The sequence below is a fragment of the Callithrix jacchus genome, chromosome 12 (assembly GCF_049354715.1).
Source record: "Callithrix jacchus isolate 240 chromosome 12, calJac240_pri, whole genome shotgun sequence".
NCBI classification, from domain to species: Eukaryota; Metazoa; Chordata; class Mammalia; order Primates; family Cebidae; genus Callithrix; species Callithrix jacchus.
Genome location: NC_133513.1, coordinates 95,796,580 through 95,818,593, shown reverse-complemented (window position 1 = coordinate 95,818,593; position 22,014 = coordinate 95,796,580). Strand labels below are relative to the sequence as shown.

The following is a 22,014-nucleotide window of genomic DNA, read 5'->3' as shown; positions in this document are numbered from 1 at the left end:
GCCTGGAGCAAGAGCCCATCTCTAAAGAGAAAGAAAAAAAGAAGAATTAGTCTTTCATTTTTCTGCCATTCAACGTTCTGGTTCAGTAGTTAGAGAACAGATGTTTTCCAACCCAATGAAACTCACCTACCACTTCTACAGAGGACACAGGCCTTCTGCTAAGTGCTTATCTGTTCACCATTAGTCTACAAAATGCCTTTTAGGCCAAGCGCAGTGGCTCACACCTGTAATCTCAACACTATGGGAGGCCAAGGTGGGCAGATCACTTGAGCTCTGGAGTTTGAGACCAGCCTGGCCAATGTGGTGAAACTCTGTCTCTACCAAAAATAGAAAAATTAGCTGGGCATGGTGGCACACACCTGTAGTTCCAGCTACTTGGGAGGCTGAAGTGGGAGAATCATTTGAACCCAGGAGGTGGAGGTTGCAGTGAGCCAAGATTGTGCCACTGCACTCCGGCCTGGGTGACAGGGTGAGTGAGAGAGACTCTTTCTCAAAAAAAAAAAAAAGCCTTTCAAATTCTGAGCAAATTTGAAATACTTAACTTTCCTCCAGCCAATCTTGTTCCCCTCTGCTTTGAGCTGAGGATAGCTTGACTTGAATCTATCCCCTAGCTGATGGGGGCAGAGGAACTGGGAGAGGGAAGAGGACAACCTCCAGTTCAGCTTTTCCCTTGAGCTCACTGTGCTGTCAGCATTTCTCCCAGGCTGCTTGTGATGGGGGATGGGGTCAGCCATAGCTGCCCACAAACTCTCCTATGAACTTCATTTTTTTGAGACAGGGACTCACTCTGTTCCCCAAGCTGGAGTGCAGTGGTGGGATCATGGCTCACTGCAGCCTGGAACTCCTGGGCTCAAGAGATCTTCCTGCCTCAGCCTCCTGAGTAGCTTGGACTACAGGTGTGTGCTGCCACTCCCGCTAATTTTTAAGTTTTTTGAAGAGATGGGGATCTAGCTATGTTGTCCAGACTAGTCTCAAACTCATGGTCCCTAGTGATCCTTCTGCCTTGGCCTCCCAAAATTCTGGGATTACAGATGTGAGCCACTGTGTCCTATCTAAACCTTCATTCTGAAGATAAGGAAATTGAGGGCCATCATGGGGTAGAGGTAGGGTATGACTTGCCCCAGATCACACAGCTACTCAGCAGCAGGGCTGCGACCAGAACCCAAGATTTCAATGGTGCATGGTGAGGAGTCAGCCATGCTTTCCCATCTGTCCCCTGTGGTCATGCAGAAGGACTCTTGGTGTGTTTGACCAGGAGAGTAGCTTTCAGAAAAGCTGAGTGACGTTTCAGAAAATGACTATGAACTTTGACTCCTGCCCAAACTCTGCTCTCCCCTGTTTGGAAGGCCTTTTCACCACTGATCTAAACTCACCACCTTGAGGCTCAGACGTATTTCTTATGACTCATGAATCCACCATGAGCATCCCTCTTCAGCACTCAGCTTCTGTTCCTTGGTACTGACCTAAATTGAACCTTGGCATCTGAGCATCTGCCTGGGTGGGAGTACCCAGGGACACCGTCCACCTCTGTACCTCTGGAATTCAAGACTGGGCCTTCTCATGTTCTTTATCCTGCATATCAGCACCTGACAAGTAGAAGGTTAGACACACAAGAGTGATGACAGACAGGCAAGCCCCAACATTGGGGCTTAGCCCAGGAAGTTTCTTGGCTTCACCCAGGGAAGAATTCCAGGGCAAGCTGGTGGTGGTGGCCAGCAAGCAGCAGAGGCACTGCTCCTCGCAGAGCAGGGCTACCCATGGGCAGTGTGCTCAGAACAGCAACGCAGAGGCACGGCTGCACTCATATGGATATCTACTTTCAATTATATGCAAATTAATGGGTGGGTTATGCAGAGATTTCTAGGACGAGGGTGTAACTTCCAGGTCATCAGGTCGTTGCCATGAAAAGGGACAGTAATTCCTGGATTTCGCCACAGCAATAGTAAACTGACATGGCACCCTAGCAGGCATGTCTTACAGAAAGCTGCTTCTGCCGCCTCGCCCACTCCATGTTTTAGCTGGTTTCCTTAATTTGGTTCCATGTCTGAACCCCACCTCCTATCTCAAGAGGACTGAATCAAATGTTCTAAATCACTTGGTTAATTGGCCCAGTGATAAGTAAATAAATTCTATCTCCTTATGCAGAAGAAAGCCCAGATCTTTGACAGAACTGGAAGATGGTCTTTGCCAAGACTCCACAGTCACCATTTGAGCCTCAGACTGTCCTTAACCAGTGGTATGATGATAAATAAATGTTTAACCACCAGGTCTGGGAGGGGCGGGGGTGTGTGGAATAGCCTTGATTTGTAATGTTTGCTGATTACTGTGGTGTAAATACTCCCACCACGACCAACGTTAAGCTGTTAATGTGATGCCAGTACATACAGGGTTGGGAAGACAAGTAGGGAACGCAATGCTTGGCAAGACAAGCATTATATGTTCTTTCTGTTATCATTATATAGTATATGCCATTATGCAGTATTTCTACTATACTGATACATACATGTAAATAACCTCAAAGGCACAGATAACAGTAACATGTAGTAAAATAACTAGGAAATAATCAGTTTTAAGTATTTATTACCGTTGTTTTTAATATAACCCAATTGTAGGTTTATTTAAGTTTTTTCAATTGGCTATTTCATATAAACAGCTCACAAATTCCTGAAAATGTAATAATCCATTCTAGTGAGCTATTAAGAGCCAACCCTCCCAGAAATGGGCCATTCTTGTCTTAAAGAAAAGCAGTTCCTGGCTGGGCACAGTGGCTCACATCTGTAATCCCAGCATTTTGGGAAGCCCAGGAGGGCAGATCACCTGAGGTCAGGAGTTCTAGACCAGCTTGGCCAACTTGGCGAAACCCCATCTTTATTAAAAAATGCAAAAATTAGCCAGGTGTGATGGCATGCACCTGTAGTTCCAGCTACTTGGGAGGTTGAGGCAGGAGAATCACTAGAATCCGGGAGATGGAGGTTGCAATGAGCCGAGATCATGCCACTGCACTCCAGCCTGGGCAACAGAATGAGACTACTCCATCTCAAACAAACAAAATGAAAAGCAGTTCCTGGGCTGGGGACTGTGGCTCACACCAGTGCTTTGTAATTCCAGCACTTTGGGAAGTCAAGGTGGGTGGATCTCTTGAGCTCAGGAGTTCCAATCCAGCTGGGCAACATGGTGAAACCCTGTGGTTACAAAAAAAATACAAAAAATTAGCCAGGTATGGTGGCATGTGCCTGTGGTCCCAGCTGGTCCCAGTTACTTGGGAGGCTGAAGTGGGAGGATCACATTGAACCCCGGAGGTTGAGGCTGGTAGTGAGCATGCCACTGCACTCCAGCCTGGTTGACAGAGCAAGACCTTGAGGAAGGAAGGAAGGAGAGAAAGAGAGGATAGGAGGGAGGAAGGGAGGGAGGGAGGGAAGGAAGGAAAGGAAGGAAGAAGGAAGGAAGGAAGGAAGGAAGGAAGGAAGGAAGGAAGGAAGGAAGGAAGGAAGGGAGGAAAAGCAGTTCCCCTGAGTCTCCCTGCTGCCGGAGAGGGAAATCCTTCCCTGGTGTGGGAGGGCGAGAGTGAGTGAATGTTCCCTCAGCCTCTGACGGCCACAAAACCTGAAGCAAATGCGCAGCGCTCTCTGCAGTCACTCACAGATGTTAGCGCTCCTCTCTGGAGGGTAAGGATCCAGTCACAGAGGCCATGCAGTGGGGTGGGAAGCGCAATGGATGAGGAGGACCCAGACCACCCAGGTGCTTGCCCCCAGCTCTCATTTCCTGGCCCTGGCTCTTAGGCCCATCACTAACTTCCTGAACTTCAGTTTCCCCATGGATAACGTAGGGGAACTTAGCACCTGTGCTGCCCAATTTCTGAGGCTCCGGTGAGGATGAGAATCAGAAAGGGCTGTGTGGACAGGAGAGTCCCACCCATGGAAATACAAATGGCTGAGTCATGTTGTGGAGACAAATCCTCCTGGTGTTGTCATTTACAAGCTGAGTGGCCATGGGTACGTTATGTGGCCTTAAGTCTCAGTTTTCCCATCTGTAATATGGTGGGGGTGGGGGCTGGGGAACTCAGGTGTTTGTGTCATAGCGTTACTGTGAGAATGAAATGTGAACCTATGAAATAAGTTTAGTGCTCGATAAATATTGGGTTTCTCATCATTGTCTATATCCAAACCCACGAAATGAGTCTTTCTCAGGGTTTTATACAAACCACCCCAAAAGCCACTAGTTTGGTCAGGAGGGGGAGTGGATGTGTGCAGATGAGTCCCTTTGCAGGATGGAACCCTGGGGAACCCGCCCTGCCCACTCTGTCCCTGAAGGGCCCACTTACAGCCCCTGGCCTGCTGCCTGCCTGCTCCATCCCTGCAGGGAAAGGGCTGGCAGCAGGTGGAGAACCCAAACACAAACTCATCCTGGCTCTAGCACAGGAGGTGTTCTGTCACATTTTCCATGAGATTGGGCTTCTTTTTGTTGTTGTTGAGACAGTCTCACTCTGTTGCCAGGCTGGAGTGCAGTGGTGCAATCTCGGCTCACTGCAACCCCCACCTCCTGGGTTCAGGCGATTCTCCTGCCTCAGCCTCCCAAGTAGCTGGGATTACAGGCACTCGCCACCACGCCCAGCTAATTTTTGTGTTTTTAGTAGAGATGGGGTTTCACCATGTGGCCAGGATGGTCTTGATCACCTGACCTCATGATCTGCCTGCCTCAGCCTCTGAAAGTTCTGGAATTACAGGCATGAGCCACTGTGCCCAGCCAGGATTGGGTTTCTTGAGACTTCTTGGTGAGAAAACATGAAATGAAGGGAACCTGAAGCTATGGTGAGGAACAGGCTTATAACAGAGTGAGGAGAAATTTCAGGTCAAACAAAAATCTTCTTCTCTCCTCACAGACACAGAAAGCTCTACTTTCATCCCCTTGGAGGAAGAGCAAAAACACTTTCCAGGAAAAGAGACAAGATCCAAACTGTAACTCCTGAGAATTTTACAGTGTTTCCAAGGGGTTATACCCTCCCTGGAAGTTGACGTTGGTCCGGATACTGGTGGCAGGCAGCGTCACCTGTCCCAGGGGTGACGCCATTTTAGCACTGAGGGGCTCTTGGAGTTGAAACTTTGCTTGGTGTGGGGGGTCTGCCCCCTGGAGCAAGAGGAGATAGGTCAGCTCCTGAGGAAATGGTGTCTGTTTCATCTTTCACCATTTGCTGTTAGCTCAATACATCGTTCTCTAGTTTTCTCTCACCTTTGAAAAGAAATTACAAGGCTCATGTCTGTAATCCTGCCACTTTGGGAGGCCAAGGCAGGTGGATCGCTTAAGCCCAGGAGTTCAAGAGCAGGCTAGGCAACATGGCAAAATCCTGTCTCTACAAAAAATATAAAAATTAGCCGGGCATGGTGGTGTGCACCTGTAGTCTCAGCTAGTTGGGGAGGATGAAGTGGGAGGACCACCGAGTGTGGGAAATTGAGATTGCAGTGAGCTGAAATTGTGCCAACTGTACTCCAGCCTGGGCCAAAAGAAGAAAGAAGCCACAAGTTCTTCATGTGATGTGATCACCTACATTACAGCTCTTCACTGTCCAGCCTTCTGGTTATTACCCTGGCCTTGGAGCCAACAGACCTGGCTTCAAATCCTGGCTCTCCCACTTATTAGCTATGTGATCTTGCAACATTAAGTCCTCTGGATGCCTCAATCCCATCAAGAAAGCAGGAATAGTTGCAGCCTGTATACCTCAGAGACCTATTTTGAAACTATTTTTTTTTTTTTAATGTAGCTAAGATGCTCACACAAGACTGCATAACGGAAACAGTCAACCAACAAAGCAATAAAGACAAATTATTTTGCTAGGTGCAGTGGCTCACGCCTGTAATCCCAGCACTTTGGGAGGCTGAGGTGGAAGGATCATTTGAGCTCAGGAGTTCGAGACCAGCCTGGGCAACATGGCAAAACCCCATCTCTACTGTAAATACAAAAATTAGCCGGGCGTGGTGGTGGGCACCTGTAATCCCAGCTACTCAGGAGGCTGAGGCAGGAGAATCACTTGAACACAGGAGGCAAATGTTACAGTAAGCCAAGACTGCATCACTGCACTCCAGCCTGGGCGACAGGGCAAAACTCCATCTCAAAAAAAAAAATTAAAATATATGACCTGCTCCTCTCTCCAACTTGATCTCTTGCTACTTCCCAGAATGCAATGATAGATTGCTTGCAGCCTTCTACATGCCATGCAGTCTCCTATTCTAGGCCTCCCATGCTGTTTTGTGCTTTTCAGCACCAGGCACATAGTAGGCACTCAATAGTCTACAGAAAAAACATTTGCCTAGAATTCCCTTGCACCGTTCTTCATCTGACAAGCTCAGTTTAAAGGTATCTCCTCCAGGAAGCCTGCCTTGATCTCTGAGTTGGGCTGAACTCTCCTCTGTGCACACATGCTTCGTGGCACTTCCCATGTGGTACTAACATTGCTGATGTGCCTTCCTTCCTCTCTAGAACACCATTAGCTCCTCTAAAGAGGAGCCAGGGCCCAGCGTGGTGGCTCACACCTGTAATCCCAGCACTTTGGGAGGCTGACATAGGCAGATCACTCGAGATCAGGAGTCAAGACTAGCCTGGCCAACATGGTAAAACCTGTCTCTATCCAAAATACAAAAATTACCTGAGCATGGCAGTGCACATCTGTAATCCCAGCTACTCGGGAGGCTAAGACAGGAGAATCACTTGAACCTGGAAGGTGGAGGTTTTAGTGAGCTTCCGTTGCACCACTGACTCCAGCCTGGGCAACACAGTGCGACTCTGTCTCAAAAAAAAAAAAAAAAAAAAAGGAGCCAGGCCTAAGGCATCTTTGCATTCTCGTGCCTTGGCATCCGGTAGGTGCTCAGTAAAGGCTCAGCTTTTCAGTGAGGCTACACTTGCCCCCAGGCCAGAACCCAAATTCTCTCTCAGCAGGTTCAGCAAGAAGCTACCAACCAAACCCACTTCCCCCTCCTTTTCTGAGTGAAACCCTGGTTTTTGCCTTTGCCTGAAAACAGGAAACTGAAGAATGTGGAGTTTCTTGAAATTCTTGTTTGCTAAAAGTATTCTGGTTTGCACTTCTGGCCGCTGGTACTGTCACCACCTGCACTTGGTCATATGGGGCAATAGAGACAAGCAACGCCATACTTCATTACAGAAATGAGGAACTCAGTGACCCAGCAGCCTGCAGTCCAATGGCACGGGGGTCACCTCTAGACCTGGGCATCCAGGGCACATGCACAGCCTCTGGCAACCTCAGAGTTACACCATTTTTTGTGCCACTCAGACATTAGCTTAAAAAAGGCAAGAATGAGGTAGTCCCAGAGTTCTCTTCCGTGGTTTTAGAACAGAGGCTGGGTGTGGTGACTCATGCCTGTAATCCCAGCACTTTGAGAGGCCAAGGAGGGCAGATTACCTGAGGTCAGGAGTCCGAGACCAACCTGACCAACAGGGAGAATCCGTGTCTCTAGTAAAAATACAAAATTAGCCGGGGGTGGTAGCACATGCCTGTAATCCCAGATACTCGGGAAGCTGAGGCAGGAGAGTCACTTGAACCCAGGAGGTGGAGGTTTCGGTGAGCCAAGATCGCGCCATTGCACTCCAGCCTGGGCAACAACAAAAAACTGTCTCTAGATGCTAAAATGACCCTACCGGGGGTGCCTGAAGGAAACCAACAGTTTAGAAAGAACAAGTCAGCAACCACGCCCCTAGTGTCACTGAGGGGCCAGGAATGTCCTCTGCCCGAGGGTCAAAGACAGGGGTAGGGGCACATCTGGCTAAAACTGGCCTCTTGGAAACAACAGGGCTGACTGCCTGGCAAGCCAGGGCCTAGGAGGACAACACTCACTTGCCAGCACCCCCAGGGTGCCGACGCACCGGTGGGCACTCCACTTACGGAGGCAGGAACCCCTCCCTGGAGGGTTCCTAGAAAGTGCACTACCTTGCTTTGCCTACCGGCAGTCTTGCTGGGTAGGGCTGTCCTCCTCCCTGGGCAGAGGTAGTAAGCTGTTCAAGCAAGGACTTACACCTGGCCGGGTGCAGTGGCTCACGCCTGTAATCCCTGCACTTTGGGAGGCTGAGGCAGGTGGATATCTTGAGGCCAGGAGTCCAAGCCTGGCCAACATGGTGAAACCCCGTCTTTACTAAAAATACAAAAAATAGCTGGGGGTGGTAGCAGGTACCTGTAATCCCAGCTACTCGGGAGGCTGAGGTAGGAGAATCACTTGAACCCAGGAGGTGGAGGTTGCAGTGAGTAAAGACTGCGCCACTGCACTCCAGCCTGGGAGACAGAGTGAGACTCCATCTCAAAAAATAAAAATAAATTTAAAAAATTTAAAAAAAAAAAGGACTTACACCTAAAAGGTCAGTCTTAAGCAGATGGTAAAATGAACAAAGGCACTCTCCTTGTCTTAGGAAAGAGTCATTGGCCCACAATGGCAGATTCTGACAAACCGGTGGTTTCCTCACTACCTAAACTCAGCTCTGAGACCTCTTGCCTGGCATTCAAGACCTCGGACTACCTCCCACTATTCCCTGAGAGGCTCTGAATCTCTACCACCCACTTCATCTCAACTTCACTTACATTGCTAATTAAATATCACATACGGGTATGTCTGTCTTTCCAGCTGTAAGTTCTAAAGGGTAGAGGCCTCATCTTGTATCTTTGACATTATCCTGAGTCTCTGGCACAATGCTGGGCACAAAGTGGGCAACTCAATACATCACGTTGTATGTTAAATTCCAAGGCCAAGCATGCACCCCCATGTCTATCATATCAACAAAAAAGATCTCTCAGAGTGCTTGCTTTCTTTTAAATGCCATGTTTTGGCTGGGCTCAGTGGCTCACACCTATAATCCCAGCATTTTGGGAGGATCACTTGAGCCCAGCCTGGGCAACATGGTTAGATCCTGTCTCTCACTTTTTTTGAGATAGGGTCTGGCTCTGTTGCCCAGGCTGGAGTGTAGTGGTGTGATCTCAGCTCACTGCAGCCTCCACCTCCTGGGCTCAAGCCGTCCTCCTACCTCAGCCTCCCAGGTGGGACCATAGATGCACAGCACCACACACAGCTAAGTTTTGTATTTTTTTTTGTAGAGATGGGGTTTCACCATGTTACCCAGACTGGTCTCAGACTCCTGAGCTCAAGGGATCTGCCCACCTTGGCATCCCAAAGTGCTGGGATTATAGGCATGAGATACCTCACCCAGCCTGTCTCTATTTAAAAAAAAAAAAAGGCTGGGCACAGGAGCTCACTCCTGTAACCCCAGGCCAGGATGGCTGGCCTGTAATCCCAGCACTTTGGGAGGCTAAGGTGGGCAGATCATCTGAGTTCAGGAGATTAAGACCAGCCTGGCTAGCCAGGCGTGGTGGCTCACACCTATAATCTCAGCACTTTGGGAGGCCAAGGCGGGTGGTTAGGAGTTCAAGACTAGCCTGGCCAACATGGTGAAACCCTGTCTTATTAAATTAAAAAAAAAAAAAAAGACCAGCGTGGCCAACATCATGAAACCCCGTCTCTACCAGAAATACAAAAATTAGCCAGGCATGATGGTGAGTGCCTGTAATCCCAGCTACTCAGGAGGCTGAGGCAGGAGAATTACTTGAACCTGGGAGGTAGAGGCTGCAGTGAGCCAGGATCACACTACTGTACTCCATCCTGAGTCTTAAAAGCCATGTTGTAGCAACGGGGTATCTGACAAAAGTTGTTTCTGCTTTTTTGGGGTCTGATTTAGCCTGTTTGTGGGACTTTCCAAAGTATCCCAAACATCAGGAACACACGTTGACAGAGAGTGGGGAGGACTCCTCAGGACCGAGTGTGGACGCAGCAGCACTGTCCAGCTGCTCTTGGCCCTGTGGTTTCTCTTTGGCCCAGGGCCCTGTCCTCAACGGCTATGTGCCAACCTCTCAGTCTCTATGTGGAGAAAAGTGCTTGTGGTTTAGGATCTTGAGGTGCGATTCCCTGAAGAGGGAGCAAGAAGAAAAGGGAACCAAGTGTGGCAAGAAAGAGCAGCAGCGTTTTTGGGATCAATTTTTATTTGGGCTTCTCACAGTGGTTAGAGCCACTCTGTCTTCAGAACAATCACAGCACAGGAAATGCATCACCGAGACTGCCCAGAAAAGTCTGACCAGCTGAATCTTATTGCTTAAAATACACATATTCACAATAACTGACAAAGGGTAACGTGCCTCACACAGGAATGTGTTCGCATTTGCAAATCTTCCAACTGGCTGTAGCACCAAACCCTCCACCAACCCCGTCTCATTCACCTGGAAAACCAGCCTCAGCCACATCTCCCTGGCCCCCAAATGATTCCTTCAACTCCCGATTAAATCTCTCTGAGCAGGGCAGCCTGTAGCGGGCGCCAGGCTGCAACTCGGGAACCAAGCCCGGCTCCGCAGGTTGCATTTCCGTCTTCTCGAGACTTAGGGTAGGATGCTGCAGTGAATCCCACGGTTAACCTTCGACCAGTTCCCTACTCTCACTGGGGAAAGGAACTTGAGAGGGTCAGAACTCATCCATTTGATCTATTGACTGAAAAAGGATTCCTTTTGGTAAAACTTGTTGGCCTCTGAGACACTTCAGTGAGTTATTTGGGACTATTAAAAAAATGAAAGGTGGAAGGAAAGGCATCTGAGGGCCGTGACACACTCCAGCCACCTCTGGCCACAAGCCAGCTCGCTTGCGCCTGCTGGACTCAGCCGAGGGAGGCAGGCCTTGAGGTTCCTCTGGTGCCCACAAAGCCTCCTCCTGGCAATTCTGGGCAGGGCTGACGTCTTGGCCACAGCTAGTCCAAGCCTGTCCTTGATCACCCAGTCAAGCTTCTGTTTGAAATTCCACCTTCTTCTGTCCCAAGTGGTTATGGACACCCCCGGGGGCTGGTACCCAGGACCAGCAGCAGCCGAGGGAGGCAGACAGGCTCAGAGCACACTTCCATTTACAGGGAACAGAATGCAGGCCTCTGAGTGTCCACGGAGCAATGTGCAAATCGCAGTGATGCGTAGAGTAAAACCTCTACTTCGAGCACAGTATCTCTGGCAAACACAGGGGACTGCAGTCGACAACGCTGCGGAATACACCCGAGTACACAGTCAGACATTTGTTCGGTAAACAGTAAATGGGGAAGATCAATTACCTTGAGAGGACCATCCATGCTCCAGGGGTGTGGTTCACACGGGGAGAATGGCTGCCACTCAAAGTATCTTCACAGGAAAACAGGGCTCGAGGCTCACACACAACAGACAGACATACACAGCTCACCCAGAAAGTCACTGTGTATAAACTTGACTTTGTTCAACGTGGATTTTGGTTTTGTGGAATTCAAATGCAGACACTCATTTACACACAGCCTTGGATTTGTCTGTTTTTGGACATATATATATGTCCAAAATATATATGTATATATATATATTTTTTTCTTTCCTTCTTCCATAACATCAATGGTTTGTCTGAATATCATCATCGTTCAAGAGTTGGGGGAAAAACAGACACTTCATATGCACAGGGCTGGGCGGGGAATGTTCGTTTCGGCTGTTGGCTGCCTCCAATCAGATTTTCCTATCACAGCTCAGCTGGTGACCTAAAGCCGAGCAACAGGCACAGGGGTCCTCAGGGCCTTCCGGACGGCCACTTTCACCTCCTGCCTCGGCCACCAAGTCTCCACAAAGAAAAATGAGTCACCCGACTCAAAAGGGGTGAGGGCAGAGGCAGGGACAAGGCATGAAAACCACAGATAACCAAGGTATTTCTTCCAAGTGGTCAGTTCAAAACAAACAACAACCACACACAAAAAAACCCACAAAAAATATGTATTCAGAATCAAGACCAAATACTGCGTGAGAGCCAGGCTACAGAGGCCCTTTCTCAGGGGCCATTGCTTCCTCAGTCTGCTGTTTCCTCATATGGAACAGTGAGACATGAAGGGTGGCAGAGTGTGTGTTTGGGACGCAGGCTGACACGCGTCACCGGTGGACACAGACCAAAGGGCAGAGAGGCAGAGGGCAGCACCTCTATCCACGGCTGAGGCTTAGGGCCTCCTGCTCACGGAAGCTCTGAGAGCATTCACACGAGACATCTCCTTCTGGCTCAACAGCAGCCAGGCTCTTTGAAGGCCAACCTGGGAAAGAGCCACAAACATCATTTTCCAGAAGAGAATGTTGCCTGCCCACCGGTGACGTTCTTATTTTCAGCTGTCTTTTGTTGTTTGTTTTTAGAGGAAAAAAAAAACAAAACAAAATTAAACAAAGAAAGAAAAGGCAGTATAATCTTTCATACCAGAACCAGCCTGCAACCAGCCAGATCCCCGGAGAAGAGGCCCCTCAAGGACACATGGGGTGCGTTGATCTTGTCACCTGGAATTCGACAGATCGACCAGCCCCCTACCAACCTATCATACAACGGCCTGGCAGCTCTCATCCTTCCACAGGATTTGCTCAATGCTGGCTCAGCAGCCGCTGCAGCCACAGTGACAAGCCCTGGGCCTCTGTGCGCTTCCTTCTTCATCCAGGGCCAAGATGGGCTGCCTCTCCCGGACTGAGACACAGTGATGTTCTCTTAAACTAGAATCAGAGCACAAACCTACTCCATCACCAAGAATCATGTCAGGGCACAGTCCCAGCCTCCTTCCTTGGGGGCTTTTAAAACACATTTCTCTTCCCATCTCTCTGACTCAAGTAGGTAGGTGAGATTTGACTTTAAAGAAAGGGGATGGAGTTGGGAGATGAGAAATGAGTCCCAGAACCAACTCAGCCGTCTACAACACTGTGCCCTTGTTGGGGGAAGAGGCATCCACACCTCGAACTGTACCTGGTGATGGAGGAAAATGCAGGAGAGAAGAAAAACAAACAAAAAAAAGGAACCAGGTGGCTGTACTCTGAAAGTCATTTAATGCTTCTCTCGTGGTTCTCCCCTACCCTGGTTGCTTTGCTGAGTTCCTGGGTGCTGGCAGGACCTGCTCTAGCTGGGGGAGCTGCTGCTCTGGGAGTTGGGAGAGTCCTGCTCGTTGATGGTGTTCAGAAGCAGGCATGCAGGCGGCCGTGGCAGGTGCGGGTGCCCAGGCTCTCGAGCCTGCTCCTCAGAGGGCTGGCAGAGGCCTTCCTCCTCGTCACCAGGGGGCCGCACATGGCAGCTGTCGCAGAAGTCCAGGGGCCCATCCAGAGCGTCGTCGATGAGTGTGTTGAACTCTTTGAGGTCATCGTCATGGTGGCCCCGGTTGCATACACACACTTCAATGCCCGAGTCACCCGTGAAGCGGCGATGTCTCCCAGGCGTCTTCTCTTTGCTGTCGGGCGGTGCGCTGCCAGGTTCAGAGCTGTCATCTTTCAGCAGCTCCTCCCTACACTCTGCATCCTTGTCCAGGAAGGCCCCTGGGTCCAGCTCCCCCAGGCCGGCCACAGAGCCACTGGGCTCCATCCCCGGGGCTTTGGTGGCTACTCGGTCAACTGGTAGGTCAGAGGGCTCAGGGTCAGCAATGCTGGGGGGTCTTGTGCTGCTTCTGCTGGGCCCAGACAAGGGGCTGCTCTGTGCCCCCTGGGATCCCCTGGTGGGATCAGTGCCGCCCGGAGGACTGCCACCTGCAGGGCCACACTGTGGAGGCAGCAGCTGCTGCTGCTGTAGCTGGAAGGCACTGTATGGTGGGGGAGGAGTTGGAGGTCGGTTCACCACTTCCTCATAAGGAGGTAGTAAATAGTTTGGCAAAAACCCTAGAAGGGGAGGTAGGAAGGAGAAATTACTGCACGGGTCACTGTTCTAGGGCAGACTGCAAAGCTCCCACTCAACACCTGCAGTGTCTCTTCCCGTCCCAGAGCACCCACCAAGCGATGGCTACAGCTCTTGGTGGTGGGCAAAGGAGAAACAGCTGCAAGCAATCCTGCAGAGAGAGGGACAGTTTGGGAGTGGCCTAACCTAGCTTCTTGAAATCTGAGAGCCCCTAAAGCTGCTTCCTAAGGCAAGGACTTCATGCCTGCTGGGAGTTAAGGCAGAGAGTCAGGCAAATGTGGTAGATGGCCAAGATCACTTCTGCCTGGAGTGGGCCTCTTTCCACATGCACACGAGTCTCATGTTTCTGGCTAAGACTATGTCCTTCATCTAAATCCCAATGGCCTCAGGGCCAGGGACCCTAACTTAAGACTTCGTAACTACTTGTCTTCCTCCTAACCTTCCAAACGCACTATGTAGAGGGTCTTTTGCTGTGGGGTTAGAAATCTCTGTTGTCTCCAGTGTGGCTGGAGGTGGTCTGGAAACACAAACCAAGTTCCACCTTGACTCAGATCAGGAGCAAGTGTGACCAGTGAAGGGTGAGGGTCCTCTGTCTTCCAAGGCTTATTAAAAACAGCTAGGAGGCTGGGCATGTGGTAGCTCATGCCTGTAATTCCAGCACTTTGGGAGACTGAGGTGGGTGGATCACCTGAGGTCAGGAGTTTGAAATCAGCCTTGCCAATGTGGTGAAACCCTGTCTCTACTTAAAGAACAACAACAAAAAAAATTAGCCAGGCGTTATGGTGGGCACCTGTAATCCCAGCTACTTGGGAGGCTGAGGCAGGAGCATCACTTGAACCCAGGAGTTGGAGGTTGCAGTGAGCCAAGATCATGCCATTGTACTCTAGCCTGAGCAACAAGAGTGGAAACTGTCTCTCCAAAAAAAAAAAAAAAAAAAAAAGCTAGGTGATTTATCTTTTGAATGTGCTGAATGCTTTATAACACAGATAATTTAATTATAATATAACATTAGTAACATTTATTGAACACTTACTATATGCCAGGCTTTCTGCTAAGCACTTAACCCATCTAGATGTAGAACTGAAATAACTGTGTGCTGGCATGGTGGCTTAGACCTGTAATACCAGCACTTTGGGAGGCCGAGGTGGGCAGATCACTTGAGCTCAGGAGTTCGAGACCAGCCTGACCACCGTGGTGATACCCCATCTTTAATAAAAATACAAAAATTAGCAGGGTGTGGTGGCACACGCTTGTAGTCCCAACTACTCAGGAGGCTCAGGCACAAGAATCACTTGAACCCAGGAGGAGGAGGTTGCAATGAGCTAACGCCACTGCAGTCCAGCCTGGGTGACAGAGTGAGATTGTCTTAAAAAAAAAAAAAGTAGAATTACATGCCTGTAATTCCAGCAGTTTGGGTGGCCCAGGTGGGTGGATCACGGGGTCAGGGGTTCAAGACCAGCCTAGCCAACATACTGAACACTGTCTCTACTAAAAATACAAAAAATTAGGCCCACGTAGTGTGGGCGCCTATAATCCCAGCTACTTGGGAGGCTGAGGCAGGAGAATTGCTTGAACCCGAGAGGCAGAGGTTGCAATGAGTGGAGATCATGCCACTGCACTCCAGCCTGGGCAACAGAGTGAAACTCCATCTCAAAAACAAAAATAAAAATAAAATAAAACAATTATGAAAGCTTATTTTGTAGAATACTGCAGACCGGCTTTGGGAAAGTGGCAGCCGGGCCTCCACTGACCATCTGAGAGGTCACATGTAAGGAGCCCCAGGGAAATCTGGAAAGTGCTCTTCAGACCGTCACTGTTTCTTGGTGCTCAGAAGTCCCAATGCCACCCCTCTACCCGCCCCTTTCATGGCAGCTTCTGCTCAGGCATACGACATAGAAATAAGCAAAATGGGAGGATTTCAGGCTACTGAACCCCAAATCTCAACTCACTCATATTATATACTGAGTCCTGACCTCAAATGATCTGCCTGCCTCAGCCTCCTGAACTGCTGAGATTATAAGTGTGAGCCACCAAGCCTGGTCCACAACTGTTTCAATTCCACATCTAGAAGGACTAGGTGCTTAGCACAGTACCTGGCATATAGTAAGTACTCAATAAATGTTAATTATCGTTATATTATCTGACTGTCTGCCATTAAAGATGGGGGGAGGTAGGGAGGGAAAGAAAGGAAGGAAGGAAGAAAGGGAGGGAGGGAGAGAGGGAGGGAGGCAGGCACGCTGGGGCGCAGTGGCTCACGCTTGTAATCACAGAACTTTGGGAGGCCGAGGCGGGTGAATCACGAGGTCAGGAGCTCGAGATCATCCTGGCTAATATGGTGAAACCCCATCTCTACTAAAAATACAAAGAATTAGCAGGGTGTGGTGGCGTGCGCTTGAAGTCCCAGCTACTTGGGAGACTGGGTCAGGAGAACTGCTTGAACCCAGAAGGTGGAGGTTGCAGTGAGCTGAGATCACACCACTGCACTCCAACCTGGGGAACAGAGTGAGACTCCATCTCAAAAAACTAAAAAAGAAACCAAAAAAAAAAAGAAAGGAAGGAAGGAAGGGAATGAGTGGAGAGGGAGGGAGAAAAAGAAAGAAAGGAAGAAAGAGAGAGAGAGGGAGGGAGGCAGGGAGGGAGTAAAGTAGGGAAGGAGGAGGGAACCTGATGAAAGGGCAGAGATCCAGCCAGAACCCGGCCACTGTGAGCTTTGGAATGGCCCAGTGGCTTCAGGGAACTGCATCCCTAGCACCTGCTTCTCTGTGCTGAAGGAGTGCCCCCTTGTTCCTGTACTTTCAAGACCTCGCTCTGTGGAGGGGCAGAGAGAGAACAAACCCCCTATGCCTACAGGGGCCCTGGCCACCAATATTCAGTCTGAGCCCTGGGTCTGTGCACCTGAGTTTCTGAGGGTGGGTATGGGGTCTCGTTATATACTGAAACCTGAGCTTCTGAGGGTGGGTATGGGGTCTCGTTTTATTTCATTATATACATACTGAAATAAAATGGCAGCGCTGAGTAATTGTGGGCTTCTCGGTAGGCGATCAGGTTGATTTCATGTTGCCGCTGCTGGGCCTGAAGGCGGTGCTTGGCTCGGCGGTGGTGGCAGACACAGCAGCAGCTCAGGATGATGATGATGGTCCACACCAGCCAGAACCCTGGGGGGTGGGCGAGGCAAGACAGAGAGGCACGCACACACAGTGAGTACCAGCCAGAGGGGCAACTCACAGAACAGGGAGGTCCCTGGACAGTGCCCAAGTGGTTAAAGCTGGCAAGGCTGGGCCTCACCTAGTTAATTTACATTGAAGCCATGTGATCAATTTTTGTAAATGTTTGTGCCAGAGTGAAAGACACATGAAATAGAAGTGGGCAGGAATGTAAGAATGATGACAACAGACTGGGCACGGTGGCTCATGCCTGTAATCCCAGCACTTTGGGAGGCTGAGGCAGGTGGATCACCTGAGCTCAGGAGTTCGACACCAGCCTGGCCAACATGGTGAAACCCCATCTCTACTAAAAACACAAAAATCAGCCAGGTGTGGTGGCAGGTGCCTGTAATTCCAGCACTTTGGGAGGCTGACATGGATGGATCACCTGAGCTCAGGATTTCAAGACCAGCTTGGCCAACATGGTGAAACCCTGTCTTTACTAAAAATACAAAAACCAGCCAGGTGTGGTGGCAGACACCTGTAATCCCAGCTACTCAGGAAGCTGAGACACAACAACCACTTGAATTCAGGAGAGGGAGGTTGCAGTGAGCCAAGATTGTGCCACTGCACTCCAGCCTGGGCAACAGAGTGAGACTGTCTGGGGGGAAAAAAAAGAATGGCTGTGTGTGGTAGCTCACGCCTGTAATCTCAGCACTTTGGGAGGCTGAGGTGGGCAGATCACCTGAGGTCAGGAGTTCAAGACCAGCCTGACCAACATGGAAAAACCCCATCTCTACTAAACATGGTGACACATGCCTGTAATCCCAGCTACTCGGGAGGCTGAGGCAGGAGAATCACTTGAACCGGGGAGGCGGAGGTTGCCGTGAGCTGAGATTGCACCATTTCATTCCAGCCTAGGCAACAAGAGCGAAACTCTGTCTCAAAAAAAAAAAAAAAAAGAATCACTAAAGTTAGAGGTGGAAAAATTCTAATTGCCTCAGGTCCATCTCCTCCCTAGAGAGTGTAAATGATTTCCTCTGCTCTCGACATAATCCTAGTTGGGTACAATTCCATCTCCCACTGCCATGGACTTCCCCTCCCTTTGGCCTGCCTTTGCAGTAGACTCAGGGTTATTAGCAGCCCCTTCTTTCTCTCTGCTCCAGGGAAGGGTGGTGGCACAGAGGCCAAGGCCCACAGTCCTTTATTTCTCTCTCTGCTGTCTCTGGGATCATACTCAGAGAATCTCAGCAAACCCCAATATAAGACAAGCCCTCCTCCCCAATTTTCAAATGTATGGCACAAAAGGCTTTTAAATATATTTTTTTAAATTAATGAGCAGTTTTGCTTTTAACATACACACACATACACATGTACACACAAGGGGGAAAGAACTGAAAGGAAAACAAAAATAATGACATCTTTAAATGACAGAATAAGAAACCTAAATTTTCTTCTTTTATTATCTTTCAAATTATAAAACTAGAAACAAACTGATTTTCTTTTTTTTCTGAGACAGGGTCTTGCTCTGTTGCCCAGGATGGAGTGCAGTGGTGCGATCACAGCTCAACCCAAGCCTCGACCTCCTGGGCACAAGCTATCCTTTCACCCCCGCCTCCTGAGTAGCTGGGACTACAGGCACATGCTACCGTGTCTGGCTTTCTCACTATGTTGCCCAGGCTGGTCTTGAACCCCTGGGCTCAAGAGATCCTCCCGTCTCGGTCTCCCAAAGTGCTGGGGTTACAAGTGCGAGCCAGCACACCCGGGCAAAACAAATTAAAATTTAAAAAATATGTATGAGTAATTTTATTTTTGCTAGCTTTTGTTTTTTTAATCAATAAATTAATTTTTGGGTTGCCTTTTAAATTCCTCTGGGATTATGGCTATACAATGAAATAATATGAATCATTAAAACATTACTCAAAGAATATTATTTTCGACATAACAAAGAGTTTCTGACATTAAATGAAAAAAAGCAGATGACAAAATAAAATACGATTCTAACTTTTGCTTAAAAAAAGTATGTATGGGCCGGGCGCAGTGGCTCACGCCTATAATCCCAGCACTTTGGGAGGCCGAAGAGGGTAGATCATGAGGTCAAGAGATCAAGACTATCCCGGTCAACATGGTGAAACCCTGTCTCTACTAAAAATACAAAAACTAGCTGGGCATGGTGGAGCACGCCTATAGTCCCAGCGAGTTGGGAGGCTGAAGCAGTAGAATTGCTTGAACCCAGGAGGCAGAGGTTGCGGTGAGCCGAGATCATGCCATTGCACTCCAGCTTGGGTAACAAGAGCAAAACTCCATCTCAAAAAAAAAAAAGTATGTATGGACAGAGAAAGGAGGGGGATGAGCAGGAAGCTCTAACCACGAGGTAACTCTGGACAGCAGGACAGCACTAGCTCCTTTGTTCTTTGCTTACCTATATTTCCTAATTTTTCTAATTAGGACATGTACTTCTCTGTAGCAGAAAGAATATTTTTTTCTCAATTAAAAATGTATCAAAGGAATAATTTTAAGATGTGCTGTTACTAAATGAGAACAGATAACACAGTTTGTTCTCTATTCTTGCAAAACTTCCATTTTTTCCACTACAAATGCTGTGTATTTTTTATCATCTGCTTTGTAATTATAAATTTGTGTTTAACATTTTGAAACTATTTCCACATGCATGTCTTGTCAGAATGAGTTAAATCAAGTTAACCTGGTTTAAAAAAAAGAAAAAAAATGCCTCCCTCCCCTACAAAAGAGACTTGTATAAATGAACAAATCCTTGATGTTTTCTCCCCCTTATTTGTATATACACACAATTTTCCAAAAGATCCCCCTGGCATTTAGGGTGTGTCATCTGGCGACAGCTCTTTCTGTCCCCCTGGGATGCCCACACTGAGTCTCCCCACAAAGCTGCCCTCCACCAACAGCGGCAGGACGGTGATATGGCCCTCCAGCCCCGGCAGGCTGGCAACACCATTCCACGGCACTTCATTGCTTTCAGCAGATACCGCTGTCCTACCAAACCTTCATGCTGAGGCCTTACAGCAAGAGAACAGGCAGAGGGCAACAAACAGAGGTTTTTCTTTTCCTGTTACCCATCAGCAGACAGGAAAACCCATTCCTAACTGGAGACCATAAAGTGAACTTAGAACCTGTTGGTCTTTCCCAGTTCACTAGTCAAACCTGCTTAACTTCTGTTTCTTTATTTATGAATGCTGGCTGATTTAAGACTAGACACTGGCAGAGGAACCCTCAGAGAAGGGTGGAGAAGCTGGACAGGAGCTATGGGGCTGAGCTGGCTACAGGCGCAGCTTGGTAACATCTCCTAGGGGTGTTAGGGTGGACACTTGCTTAAGAACCTGGCTGCATGTGCATTTTAGAGTCAAGTCTACATGATTCTGAGTGGACCACTGTTCTGTATTAACTATACTTCTCTTACTTCCCCAGAGTAATCTCACAGTCCATTATACTTCTGTGTTACTTCATAACTTTTTTTTTTTACTTTATTATTATTATTTTTTTTGAAACAGAGTCTCATTCTGCTGCTCAGGCTGGAGTACAGTGGCACGGGAACTTGGCTAACTGCAACCTCCACTTTCCAGGCTTAAGTGATTCTTGTGCCTCAGCCTTCTGAGTAGCTGGGACTACAGGTGCATGCCATTACACCCATCTAATTTTTTGTGTGGTATTTTTAGTAGAGATGAGTTTCACCATGTTGCCCAGGCTGGTCTCAAACTCCTGAGCTCAAGTGATCTGCCCGCCTTGGCCTCCCAAAGTGCTGGGATTACAAGTGTGAGCCAACATGCCTGACCAATTTTTTTAAACTTATTTTTAAGATACAGGGTCTCACCGTATTATTATTATAGGGTGGACTGCAGTGGTATGAACACAGCTCACTGCTACCTCAATTTCCTGGGCTCAAGTGATCCTCCTGCCCTGGCCTCCTGAGTAGCTGGGACTACAGGCATGCACCAGCACACCTGGCTGATTTTGTTATTGTTGTTGTTGTAGAGATGAGGTCTCAACAAGTTGCCCAGGCTGGTCCCAAACTCCTGGTCTCAAGCAATCCTCCTGCCTCAGCCTCCCAAACTGCTGGGATTACAGGTGTGAGATACTGCAGATGGGCAAGCATTAAAATTTCACAAGTACATTCTCTCATTAGATAATCAGCATCTGCTTGGCACAGAGGCTCACACTAAAATCCTAGCTACTTGGGAGGCTGAGATGGGAGGACTGCTTCTTGTGAGATCAGCCTGGGTAACACAGATAAACTCTGTCTCTTAAAAAAAGATAACCAGCCAGCACTTTGGGAGGCCGAGGCGGGTGGATCACGAGGTCAACAGATCAAGACCATCCTGGTCAACATTGTGAAACACCGTCTCTAATAAAATTACCAAAAATTAGCTGGGCACGGTGGCGCGTGCCTGTAATCCCAGCTGCTTGGGAGGCTGAGGCAGGAGAATTGCCTGAACCCAGGAGGTGGAGATTGCGGTGAGCTGAGATCGCGCCATTGCATTCCAGCCTGGGTAACAAGAGCGAAACTCCGTCTCAAAAAAAAAAAAAAAAAGATAACCAGCATCTAACTCTTACTAGTGTTTTACCTGCCCATCAGTCATTTTTTCAACAGTTCTCTGCCTAAAGGTAAACCAACTCCTAACTTTTATACTGCAATATATATAATCTATTCCACAGCTTCTACAATTAAAAAAAATTAATTAAAAACATTTTTTTGAGACAGGTATTACTCTGTCACTCAGGCTGGAGCGCGGTAGAGATCAGAACTCACTACAGCCTCCAACTCCTGGGCTCAAGGGATCCTCCCACTTCAGCCTCTCCAGTAGCAGGACTACAGCTGCACACCACATCTGGCTATTTTTTAAATTGTTTGCATAGATGGTGGGTGGGGAATCTCACTTTGTTGCCCAGGCTGGTCTCAAACTCTTGGCTTCGAGCAATCTTCTTGCCTTGGCTCCCAAAGTGCTAGGATTACAGGTATGAGCCACCACACCTGGCCAAAATGTCTTAAAAAAAACACAAAAAACCAAAAAACCCTGTTTTAATTTAAAGAAAATCACATACACTGGTTTTCATGTTTGCCAAATATTTCTGGTTCTTCCCCTTCTAGGCATGTGGGTAGGCTTGAACTTCCTGACCCTCTTATGACTGGGTTA

The 22,014-nt window shown here is 48.6% G+C and overlaps 1 protein-coding gene and 1 long non-coding RNA gene across 4 annotated transcripts in view; one reads left to right on the top strand and one right to left on the bottom strand.

Annotated features, from left to right (window-relative positions):
• Nucleotides 1–2,145: 2,145 nt before the first annotated feature.
• On the top strand, nucleotides 2,146–6,134 carry LOC144578744 (uncharacterized). The gene is made up of 2 exons (XR_013525106.1): nucleotides 2,146–2,236; nucleotides 4,880–6,134. It is a non-coding gene; the product is annotated as an uncharacterized LOC144578744 (long non-coding RNA).
• Nucleotides 6,135–10,006: 3,872 nt separating this feature from the next.
• The window catches only part of WBP1L (WW domain binding protein 1 like), a 77,330-nt gene continuing 65,322 nt past the window's right edge, over nucleotides 10,007–22,014 (bottom strand). For all 3 annotated transcript variants that reach the window (XM_002756564.6, XM_035268945.3, XM_009010209.5), the window contains exons 3-4: nucleotides 16,700–16,861; nucleotides 10,007–13,690 (exon numbers count right to left, since the gene is read on the bottom strand). In XM_002756564.6, coding sequence (XP_002756610.1) covers nucleotides 12,945–13,690; nucleotides 16,700–16,861 — 908 coding nt within the window. In that variant the 3' untranslated portion in view covers nucleotides 10,007–12,944. The remainder of the gene's footprint in view (nucleotides 13,691–16,699; nucleotides 16,862–22,014) is intronic.